The sequence below is a fragment of the Brachionichthys hirsutus genome, chromosome 17, assembly GCF_040956055.1.
Source record: "Brachionichthys hirsutus isolate HB-005 chromosome 17, CSIRO-AGI_Bhir_v1, whole genome shotgun sequence".
NCBI classification, from domain to species: domain Eukaryota; kingdom Metazoa; phylum Chordata; class Actinopteri; order Lophiiformes; family Brachionichthyidae; genus Brachionichthys; species Brachionichthys hirsutus.
In genome coordinates this window covers 5,610,685-5,623,232 of record NC_090913.1, presented here as the reverse complement: position 1 = coordinate 5,623,232, position 12,548 = coordinate 5,610,685, and the positions used below count along the sequence as shown (strand labels likewise).

Here is a 12,548-nt window from a genome sequence, read left to right as displayed (position 1 = left end):
AGGGAGTAAAGAAGGACAAAATAGTCACAGCTGAGTACAGTTCATTTGAAAGAGGGTGTTGCGAATGGATAAATTGAAATAGAAAGAATTGACCTGTAGCGGGAAGAGAAAGAACCCAACGAGTGAGCAGCAAATCGGGTGGAAATTGTCAATAGAACTGGGGAGATGAGAGATGGAGATGTATGGGCGGGGAAGAGCTGTGGCCCTTTGTCTGTGATGCTTGCAGGCTTTCGTGTTACCTCACCTCAAGCTGCCAACCTCTGAATATTTCTCCCTGTACTTAAGTGACAGCAGGCATCAACCTCACACACACACACAGAGAAACACAAGCACGCAGACCATCATTCTTCTGGTTTTGTGGCAGAGTATCTATAATAGTACACAGGCAGATACACCTACACCTACACACACACACACACAGATTGACAGTCAGTCCCTCGACCACTGCTGCTACGGATGATTGATGGCAATGTTCCAAGGAGAATTCATGAGACGGGGCAGCAGCGATTCAGTAATGGGGAGCGGCACAGTTTAGGTGCGGAAACACTCGACTGAGTTGTGGAGGAAGAGAACAGGAGGCGCTGGATGTTACGCGGCTGTCAGTCAACAAGACAGACATAGCAGGAGAATGAGAGAGAAGGGAGCATGATGTCTTTAATTAAACTTGAAATCCACAGGAAGGGACGAGTTTGGTTTGCAGTAACTAATATAAACACCCACTGTTTCTTTCCACCTGCTCCTCACACTTCCTGCTCCACACTCACACCTTCTCCAGCAATCTACCAAAGCGCTGCAGTAAATTCACTGCGCACACGCCACACCACTAATCAGACCTCATGCATGAATCCTAACTCGAAAATGTATTGGATATGCTAAAAAAATTCATCTCAGTGTGAGCTAGTTAAGTTCTCCTCAGACCCGTTTTCCAAACTTACAGCCTGGCCAAAAGATAACAAGCCTCTCAATATCAACTCCAAACCATGTCACGCATGTTATAATCTGATGCGCAGCAGCCCCCTCTTTAGCCACCAAACTGGCAGCAAACAATAGCTACATTTCCAAGAGCTTCAAGGACTGCATTAGCCAGAAATCTTGTAACGTGTTGGTGTATTTGCACATTTATGAGAAAAATATAAATTATATGTGGGGTTGCCGGTGGAGATGATGAGGAAAATCTTTTTTTTTTTGCATGAAAGTTCAATCAGGCTTATTTTTCTTTGGATTCAGGAGTATTTCGTTACATATTGGTTGTTTTAGAAAATATTCTCAAACATTGAGTCAACACAGAACTTAATAAATAATTTATACTTTATCGCTTGTGCTCTTTAATGTGTATGTCAGAAACAATCAAAACACTATTATTATTATTATTATCTGCTGGATTAACCTGGAATCAAAATATGTTTAGTGTGATGTGTTGATCTGACATCAGCACCCAGTTGTAGATATGTACAGTTGGACAGTTGTAAAACTATTTCATTTTCCTTTTTTTAATGTTACAAATTGTGACATGGTACAATCCTGATGCACATTTGAAGTGTTTATGTTTTTAATGAAATATTTCACAGTCAGTATACTTTTTTATTTCTATTTAAAAAAAAAATTGAAATTGTTGATATTGACAAATCTATTCCCTAATTTGTAAAAAATAAAATGAAAAAAACTTTCAAAGTGAAGTTTGCCTTTAGACAATGGGCTCCACCTGAATGCAGTATTACAAGTAATGAATTCCAAATGATTCGAGAAGGGTAAGATTATTCAAAAGGAAAGTAATGAGCAACGATTTCCCTCTACTCACCTTTCGATCCTACAATATTGATTTGTACCACATGCAACTTAAAGCAACAGCAGAGAGAGAGTGAGACTGAAATGCTGCAGTCAGAAGAGGACACTGTAACACCTCGCAAGCACATGCTGGCTTTCCATCATTTAAACATTCCATTCTTGATTTATTTTCTTTGAACATGGACATTGTGAATAATTTAGCTTTTTTTAAATTAAATATTAACAATAAAAGAGCTTGTCCCTTGCATTAATCTGTCCTTCCAGTCTCTCATGAAATCATGGCATTATGAATCATACATGGCAATATTCTTTTAATCCACGACGGACAGTAAGAACCATTACTATGGAAGACAAGTTGTCTATTGCACATTTACCACAGGCACCACGCTTAAAGATCTTTTTGAGATTAAATTATTTGCACATGCATATTTATTGCATGCTTGCTTGTTTGCAGGTCTAAAGATGATCCATACAGCACTGATGAGGAAGGACAAGCAATGAAATATTAACGAAATGAAGTCATCGGAAACATGAGCTACTCCACATCAAATCTATTTGGAGCTGTGCAAATGAATGTCTGCCAAACCGTTCGAGCCTGTCATGATGATATTATTTACCCACTGCTGACAGAGATTGCTTGCTTGATTACACTGTTGCTCTCCCTGTTCTTCCTATTTGGTTTTCCTGAGAGTCATTTTTCAACATGAAGAAGACCTCATGAAACAAAAATCATATTCAGTCCAGCCGACAGAACTTAAACCTCACACTCTTTTTTTCTCCTCAGACTACCGCCCACCTCCCATGTTGCCTCCGATCCGTGGAGGAGGAGGAAGTCCAGTTGGTGGTGGAGGCGCCTCCTCTTCATCTACCAGCCGCATCACAACCACTCGTTCGCCTCCATACTACACTACCCCGCGCCCTCTCCTTACCACCAGTCATCGATATCGAACAACGACCACAGTTCGCCAGCCTGTCTTCATACCCGGCGGCGGGTCGTCATCTGACTCCAACCAGATCCCGGACACTAACCACAAAGCAGGAGGACGCTCCCCTCCAGTTCAGGCACCTCCAGCACCTCCAGCAGCCCCAGAACCCCCTGCCCGACCTCCCCAAGACTTCTGCAGTCCAAGGGTCACGGCCGACATTTCGTGGCCACAGACACAGCAAGGCCAGAAAGCCAAGCAGCCTTGCCCTGTTGGGACCCTGGGTAAGGAAGCGGCGTTGATAGCTGGACAGCAGCATGTATGGACAAACTGCTATGGATCATTGAGTGGGCAGGTGTCTGACAGTCATGGGGTGTTAGTCTGATCTTCTCTTTAGTAACATTGAAAGGGAGTTTGTCTAAAGTGGTAAAATGGTAAATGAACTGCACTCATACAGCGCTTCCTGCACCTTCACGGTGCCCAAAGCGCTTTGCAAAGCCTCACATTCACACACACACATCCTCACTTCAGTGAGCGACTGCTGCCATCCAAGGCGCTGCCAGGCCCACTGGGGGAAATCTAGGGTTCAGTATCAGTATCCCAAGGGCACTTCGACATGTGGGCAGTCAGAGCCGGGATTTGAACCTCTGACCTAAGATTTGAAGAAAGTAAAAAAAAAAAAAAAAGATCCTGATCCTACACAAATCCACCTCAAAAATAATCTCAAATCTGTGAAATAGTCGCACTTCGGCTAAAATCTCCATAAAGTTTCATCGAAATCTGTTTAAAATGTTTTGAGACTTCTGCAGATGATCTAAAATAAAATAAAATAAATCACACATAATAAACAAACAGCCACAGTGGCTTGCATACCTTGCTGTTATTGCCGGTGGTAATGCATGCATAAATGTGCTCAATCAAATCAGAATAACAAACGTGGATCAAAATGCTTCACAGAGACAAAATTTAAATTCTTTAACTGTATTTTAACTTTTTTCTGTGAAGCGCTTCGGTGATAATTTATTATGAATGCACGCCGTGAATAAACTGACCTCAAAATTACGTATAATGAAACTTAACACACACAGAGAGACATGTAAGCACACACTTAATCGGCTAAATGAACCTCAGGCACCTCAAGAGTCACCGTGTCTGCTGGTAAATGTCAGCGTTGTCTTTCCCGATTTGTTTTGTTGGTCTTGCAGGCGTCGCCACGTACGTGTGCTTGGCCCATTTTGGCTACTGGGATCCCCAAGGCCCCGACCTCAGCAACTGCACGTCGCCCTGGGTCAATCACATCATGCAGAAAGTGAGTCTGAATTGTCCTTCTGGCCCTCGTAGCTCACGTTGCGCCCTAGTCTAAGGGTATGTGTTATGGCTGTCGTCCTAGAGCAATTTTCACTGACCACTGGGAAGATTTCAACCATGAATACATCTTCATTTATTAACCCGAACTCATGTTTGCGATATAAGACATTCTTAAAGCCGGAGGGGAGTGGAAATATCCAATAAGGTCACTTGCTGGCGATATGCCCATGGTAACAGGCTAACAGAAAGAAATGCATTCTTAAATACATAAAAAATAAATTCAGTCTGGAAACTGAATCACAGAATCCCACAGTTTGAATTGATAATGCTAAATGTATGTTTATTTCTTAATATTTACTTCTCTATCTCCATCTAGCCTTTACCCTTTCTGTACGCCCATGCTCTCATTTTTCCATCTCCATCCCCCTATTCCCTCTCTAATTGTTGTTCTCTTCAAGCTGTTGCTCACTTTCTCTCCTTAACGTCCCCTTAATTTCTCACCTCACCTGACTTATCCCACTTCTGTCCTCCTGTTTGACTCGCAGCTCCGTTCGGGTGAGACGGCAGCCATCGTTGCCAGGGAACTGGCCGAGCAGACCAAAGGGCTTCTGCGTCCTGGCGATGTTCCATCCACTGTGCGCGCCATGGCCCAACTGGTCGAATTACTGGACGTTCAACTCAGGAACCTCACCCCCGGGGGCAAGGACAGCGCTGCCCGCAGCCTCACCAAGGTAAAGTCGCATCGGATGATTATGTCGATGCCTTTTGAGAGATTGAGTGTGATGGTTTTCTTGCAAACAATAGGGGTGTGGGAGGACGTAAGGTCAATGACAAAAAAATAAATAAATTGTCATTTGGACAAAAAGTTGAACCGCCTTAGATGTGAGGTTTTTTTGTTTGATCTTTATTCTCCGGGGGGGTTTGAATAGTCTCTGTGATGATGAGCTAGCGCTCTACAGTTTATATATTATTTCATTCTCTTCTGCGAGTGTGGCTTCCTAACACGTTTTGCAATGCAGCATGGGCGATAGATAACTGTTTTCTAACTCGGAAAGGGTTCCTCAGTTCTCTTCAAATCAGGCCTGAAATTTAATAAAGCACTGCCTCGAAGGCCAGGGAGCTATTTTCATTAAGACGTACAGTGGCGGAGAAGAAAATAGGCATCCGCCATGTTTTAGGTCGCAACCCATTTCTTAATGGAGTTAAGTCTCTGAGTTACAGCTGAAAAGATGCCGTCAACAAGAGGCTCGAGTGTTTCCTTCAGCATGGAAATAATGGGAAGTTGATTGCAGCTATGCAGAAGCCCTGTTTTACTACTCCAGCAGTCTAGGAAGTAATTGTATTCTTTATTTTGTTCATTTTGGCAGTCATTTAAAGAGAGTTAAATCATTTTGAGAACGGCTGACGGGCTGGTAGACTCTTTTTTGTGATTAGCTCTTCTTAAACAAGGTTTTGCTGCAATATTTACAGCTGGTACCACCTATGCAGCACGGTGGCGCAGAGGATAGCGCTGTTGCCTCACAAGAAGGTCACAAGTTCAAATCCGACTTGTGAGGAGTTTGCATGTTCTCCCCGTGTCTGCCTGGGTTCTCTCCAGGTTCTCTCACTTCCTCCCACCACTATAAACTAGGGGTGTAAGGGTTCACGTGACGTTTTGAACCATTTCGGTTCTGCGTGTTTTTCGGTTTTATTCACTTAATCAAGTTAAATTTATTACTAGCACGATCTAAGCGCTCCATACAATTTAGGTCCAGGTCTTTATTGTAAAAGATAATTAATTCTCAATTAACTTACCAGGTTAAATAAAATACATTCACAATTTTATTTTTACTGTCTAACTCAGACATGGGCAAACCCAGGCCCGGGGGCCATATGCGGCCCGTTGGTCTTTTTAATCCGGCCCGCCGAACTTGTCCAAATTATATCATTAAATAAAATTGCATTATAATTAAACCTCATTCATTTGACCTTTTCCCTGTAATGCTGCCTGTAAAAGGCCAAATCCTTTAATGCAATAGCTTTCATGTGTCATTTATATTAGCTCACACAAATACTCCATCCATCTGTTCTTGGTCCGGCCCCTCTGTCAAATTTTAGAACCTATTGTGGCCCGCGAGTCAAAAAGTTTGCCCACCCCTGGTCTAACTTCAGAGTGACTCAGTCATCATGAGGTACTTTGCATCTTCTTGCACTCCGTTGTTACGTAATTCAGTAACACATGAAGTGACTATGTTCAGTTAATCTGTGTTTTTCTGTTGACCAAATTCCCTGTTAAACATTGAATTTGAAGGGAAAATTCTCATCAGAAGAGAAAATACATTCCTCCTGAATTCAATAACGGCCCAATTATACATACCTAATTGAGTAATATTTTGTCTAATTATGGTAATTTTTGTTAGGATATTGAACCTGACCAATAATTCAAAAGTGGCTGAGTAATTAATGTAATTTATTCACTTGATGGTTGAAGCAGAGAATGAATAGAAAGGGTAAATTGGGAAATTAAGAATAAGAAGAATAAGAAGAGAAAGGAACATTTAAGAGGGAAGGATTGAGAAAAGCCAAAAAAGCATTTCAGGAATCTGTTTTTCTGGGGAATTTAAATATGATGGGTGATTCGCTTGACTGATTTATGAATAATGTTCATGTGTGTGTGTTCGTGGGAGGTGTTGTATTGCTAACAGCTGAATTGTTTGAATTTGCAGCTTCAGAAGAGAGAAAGGTCATGCAGGTTTTTCACACAGGTATTTCCACTTCCTGGTATTGTTGATTGCTTTGCCACACCGTAACCCACCTGTTGTTGTTTTTTTGTTTCACACTCAGCATGTAATTTGCAAAGTAAGCTTGTGTGTGAGTGTGTGTGTGTGTGCAACATAGTAAATTACAACATGAGGCAAAATTCCAATGTAATGTTGTGGTGGCTGTCTCATGGTATGCATCCCAAACCTTTGAGGAGGGCGACCACTAGCCAGGGAGTGGCGACTGCATGGCAACCACACATTGGTGCCTCCTTTTTGCCTCCTCAAAGAGTCTGTGGTATTCTTTTGTTTTCAGTTCCTTTTTCCTCATTCACAATCAATGGTACTGATAAGAGGCCATGATCAATTTCATGATCAATAGGTTATCTATTTCTCTTTTCTGCAGGCAGAAATGTTAAGCAGGCCTGCCTTGAAGTCTGTGTTTCTCTCTCTCTCTGCCAGCCATATGAGCCAGAGAGAGAATGAACTGAACATGATGGGCTGCTTGGTCATGGCCTCAGTGCTTTAATACTGATTGATTGCATCTCGTGTTTGTGGCTTTATTTTAGTTTCATTTTCATCCGTGTTCCTCTCCTTATGTTGATGCTTGTTCGCGCTAACACCAGGGTCTCAACCTGGGAAGTAAAAAAAAAAATCAAACCGCAGCAAGGGATCTTTGAGGTTAGCAAAATTCCCAATTCAAAACATTTAAGGAAGCCATCTTCCTCATCCTTGTGCTGAATGTAGGTTGACTGTAGTGTCTCTTTTTCTCTATCTGCATCCCGACACACACACACACACACACACACACACACACGATAGGGCAGCTCTTTTTCCCCTGATGCAGGCTTTTTTTTTCCAATCTCCCCCTCAAAAATCTTAACGTCAGCATCAGTCAGCAATGTCACATCATGGAGCATAGTTTAGAAATGTATGCAAGCTGACACACACACACACAGAGAGAGAGAGACACACACACCGCCACCACCACCACCACCATCACCAATATATAAATAGATTTTATCATCAGATCACACAGATTTTGGCGTATCCTTTATTTAATAAATGCTGCAAAGACGCTGCAAACACTGGTTTCTTTCGGAAAACGAGTTGCAAGTTCCACACACCTTGCTGAATGCAGGACCTAAGAATGATTGATTGTAAAATTAGCCTTAGAATGTGAAACAAAATTATGCCAACAGTTCCTTCTCCACCAGATAGAAATGTGCGTGATTAGGGATGTGGTGTGGCGATGCCCTCTCCTCGTTAATTATCTACAGCACTAATTGCCAAGTGAAGAGAGTGGGCAGGAGGTTTGGGTTCTTAATAGAGACAAAAAATAATTGAATTCTCTCTCTCTCGCTTTCTCCTCTCTCTCACACTTCAGCCGTCTCACTTCGTTTGGGGAACTTGGGACTCGTTTCATGTATACTAAATTGCCAATTTATTCGTGATGAAGTTGGTGGTGTGGAGAAGCTTTGATGCTGTAGGGCGGATTGATGGAGGGAGTTACAGGCTGCAAGGTAGACTGTGAATGCGATCAGGAGGAGGGTGGGGGGGGGGGGGGGGGGGGGTCAGAAATTAAGACATGAGATTTACAGAAAAAGAAATGGAATGTGGGAGAGTGAGAAAAACAATGAGGTAGATAGTGATGCTCAATGACAATGTCTAATTTGGCTGAGGATTTAAAGATTGATTTAGCTGCAAACACTTCCTGTCAGGGAAGAAGAAGTCCAACAACAAATGGCACATAATCCTGCATCTCTGATGAATATATTCTCAAAATGTATACTGCTCAGTCAGGCAAGTGAGATAAATACATTCCATTCGTTCCTTCTCTCTCTCTCTCTCGATCCCAAATCCGTCATTTTTCGAGATACTGCACGTGCGAGCGTGCACGCATTTTATACAATCTTGCACAGGTGCCTGTGCCCTTTGCGCAGAAGTAGAACCGCCCCGTTCCAGTCTGTCTTGCCACTGCTGTTTACGCTGGATTACCTCAACACTTCAAAGCATTTCACTTCTGCCCCATTTCCTTGTGTGTGCACACATACATATGTGTATTTTTGGTGAACATGCACACACACACACACACGCAGATGCATACACAAAGCATCAGCACCCTTATCTGTCTGTGCAGAGTATAGCCAATCTTTAAAGGCCCTCTAAAAAAGCCTGTCTCCCTTTTAGCCCTCGGGTCTTCATACATGGGGCTAGAAATGGCACCAACGGCACCAGAGCTTGCGCACCCGCCCAGACACACATTCGTTGAGAGTTACCTATCTCTCTGCCCTACAGATGCAATCTCGATGGCAACAAGTTAAACTTAAATTTTTAAAAAATGGATGAAATTGAAATTGCAAGATAATCAAAGGTTCAATCAAAGGAAATGGAAACTTTAATGAGGCTGGAAACTGGAGGTTATTTGGAACACATTAAAGTGAGTATTGCACCACCAGCGAATGGCAGGCTGTCATATCTGCCAGAGCAGCCTCTCCTCTGTCCCTGTTGTCTGGACTGCTCCTGTATCGCAAGTGGAGCAGAATGATTCACCGCAATGTTTCTTCCATCACCTTCCACACACACACAAACACACATTTTTCTGCCAAGGCTTATATGAGCTCACAGGCATCGATACACTGTACACACATCTGTGCATATTTTCAGAACACATTTCCGTATATATCAGCACATAGGAACTTCTTGCAAAAACCCCATGAAGTACATATTTTGGTCTTTATTTGTGTTGTATTGCAGTTGTACTCTCTGAGTTAATTTCTCAGAGAAATTAACACTAAATTCCCTTATTGGACAAACCTTTTGTAGAAGGTATTAGAGGTAAAATCTTTTTTATTATTATCTTCTTGGTAACAAATATCACCATTTTCAGACTGATTTCCTGGTTTACCCTATTCATGCTTTCCTTTTTTATTTATTTTATTTTATACAGTATGTGATTGTTTGTAAAACTGTGGCCTGTCACCTTTTTCTTTACCCTTACATTAATTTTAAGGTTGCTTGTTTAAGGTCTTTAACTAATTATTATTTCCATTATATAGTAATTATTACCTTTAATCGTTTTCTTTTCGATCTTAGATGAATTTGACTAAAAATGAGCTCAGTTCCATTGTGTGTGAGTCATTTAAAAAATATTTTCATTATTATAATACTTTATACAGATTTGTTTTTTTATACCCTGGTTGTTTGTTGAAGCCGTGGATTAATTAGTTTATGTTTACACATAGCACCATCATTCATCTGACATGAGGAGTGATATCACCATATTTGCCTGTTGGCTAACCACAAGCTGTCCATTTGTGATCCTACTGTATTGACTTGTGGATATCACACCCATTATATTCACCTCTCCGCTGGTGTGCCTTCTCTCCGCCATCGTGGCCTCCACCTTAACCCTGAGTGAAAGAGCTGGGGATGAAGTTAAATATTTGATCTATGAATGCCAATGAACTCCTTCCTCCTTGCCCTTGCAATTCCCCACAGGGGAGCCCCTTCGCTTGTATAATGGCGCTTGCCTTTCCAGCCCACCTTCCCAAAGAGAGCGATGTGTCGAAAGAACTCGAGATACGTGAGGGGGAAAAAGTGCGTTTATGGAAAGGGTGGAGCACAATCTGAAAAAAAATAAAATAAAGAGACACATGGTGGTGTAAGATGTCTGTATTTGATAGCACCTGTACATGCTTTTCTGCCTCCCTTGTTCCCAGTGGACACCTGTCACCATGGACTCACTGGACTGTTTTATCACACTCCTCGCCCCCCCCCCTCTAGCAGCTCTCTTTTCTCTCCATTTCTTTATTTTTCCCAGGATGTTTTAGAAATGTGTCGTCTCTCTTTGCTGAAAATGAGGTGAAATCTTAAGAGCATAAAGGAATGTGAGCTGGAGACAAAATAAGTATTGTTTCATCGAGAGTGTTTTCATCCACATCAGCCAATGCTTCTCCGTTTGGTTATATTTTTTCTGAGAAAAAAAAAACCTCCGCATGGATGAATTTGGCCCAGCAGACATCATCTGTTAAAACTCTTTACTCTCTCTTATTTCTTCTCAGTCCCTCAAGCACAAAGATTGCAAATGATAGATAAGACTGTTTCTTAAAAAAAGAAAAGAAAAAAAAAAGGTTTGGTGATCTAGACAGATTTTAATCAGCTTATTGGCTCAGCATAATTTTCAAAACATTTGTGATTGCTTTTCCACCACAATATCAAAGAGAAAAAAAAAGAAAAAAAAGAAGTGATTAAAAAAGCATGGTTCTGGAAGTTAGGAACCCCCTTCTGTGACTTTGCCTTTGTTATGTCTGCTTGAGAATGCCCCATTTTCATTGCTAACATTTTTTTTTTTGGTTGTCTTTTTGCATTTCGCTGACTGAAGCAGTTATGATATCACAATGTTGCTCATACAAGAAATGAGTATGCATTGATTTCTCCCATCGGCGTCATTAATTAGTTCCCCCCCCCCCCAGATAACGTCTCTGTTTCCGCTGCTGCCCTAGGCTATGGTGCAGACTGTGAACAATTTACTGCAGCCACGAGCCCATGTGGCATGGAGAGAGTTGCCCACCAGCGGGCAGCTACACTCGGCCACTCTGCTGCTGGACACCGTGGAGACCGGGGCTTTCATGCTAGCTGACAATCTCCTTAAGACTGACACTGTGCAGGAGACCACTGACAACATCCGTAAGTATACATTTCTTGGTCCCTTCGTCATCCTCCAAACTCAGCTGTGCAAACTTAGACTGCACTGCTTCCTGTCACAGACGGTGGATTGAAGGAGTGCAGCGTTTACTTTTTTTAGGAGAAGCAACATTTTGATGTAGTGCCGGCATGACCTGAATCGAATGTAACTGAAGAAGAAATGTTTAGAGCGTGCCCTTATTTTGACAGAAAGGTAGTTCTTAGATTACAGCTTAACCTGTCAAAGATTTTGAAAAGTGATGGACTGTCCTGTTAAGAAACAAAGCTGACAACAGGCATGAGCCAGATGCCACAGATTTAACTACTGTAATGTGAATCAAAGTATTTTTAAGAAAAACATTTATGCAAAAAAAACATGTAAAATAAACTCAGAAACGAAGAGAAACTTCATTTCAACAGGAATATAACTGACTTGTCCGTGTGACAAAAATGTTTGAGTAATAAAATAAGAATTGTATAGGAGTGTGAACATGGAATATTTACGCAGTGAAGCAGAATTAATGTTGAGAAATGGTTGGCATGTAATCAACAACACCATTATGAAAATCTTGAATATTAAATAAGGGCTACTCATTACTATATTTCTGTGTGTACTCTATGTATTTGTATATTTCAAATATCCTGTGTTTAAAGTGGTAATAAATGTAGCCATATTTTTTTCAGTGATGCTTTATGAGCTTCAGTGTGTGCGCTACTTAATAAACCGCTTGTTGAATTAATGATTTATGTGTTTTAAAAGCACAGCAGAGAGGGAACAAAGCCGCGTTGTCCCGTAATAAGCACTCAAGAGATGTCAAAGAAAACCATGTCATTATCACTTAACTTTGTTCAGAATTAAAGCAGCGTAAATATAAAATGACTCATTTGGATTAAGCTTGATGGGACAATTTTCAAAAGTGTTTATTTTGTACAGCAGCATTTTCTTTTTTTTGCAGCTAATAGCAAAATATTCAAAGCAAGAGGACAAAAGAGCCAGGGAGACAACATTAAATGTTCTTTCAAAATCATATTATAAAGAGTGACATGGGCAAACAGAATGAAAACAATGGCGCTACCATATAATTTCCCAAAACAGACACAGTAAAAC

General features: G+C 41.3%; 1 protein-coding gene across 1 annotated transcript in view; it reads left to right on the top strand.

Moving 5' to 3' along the window:
- adgrl3.1 (adhesion G protein-coupled receptor L3.1) overlaps positions 1-12,548 on the top strand; it is a 51,845-nt gene that overhangs the window by 16,405 nt on the left and 22,892 nt on the right. Inside the window, exons 2-6 of the mRNA XM_068751182.1 lie at positions 2,570-2,992; positions 3,914-4,017; positions 4,562-4,747; positions 6,722-6,760; positions 11,260-11,443. Coding sequence (XP_068607283.1) covers positions 2,570-2,992; positions 3,914-4,017; positions 4,562-4,747; positions 6,722-6,760; positions 11,260-11,443 — 936 coding nt within the window. The remainder of the gene's footprint in view (positions 1-2,569; positions 2,993-3,913; positions 4,018-4,561; positions 4,748-6,721; positions 6,761-11,259; positions 11,444-12,548) is intronic.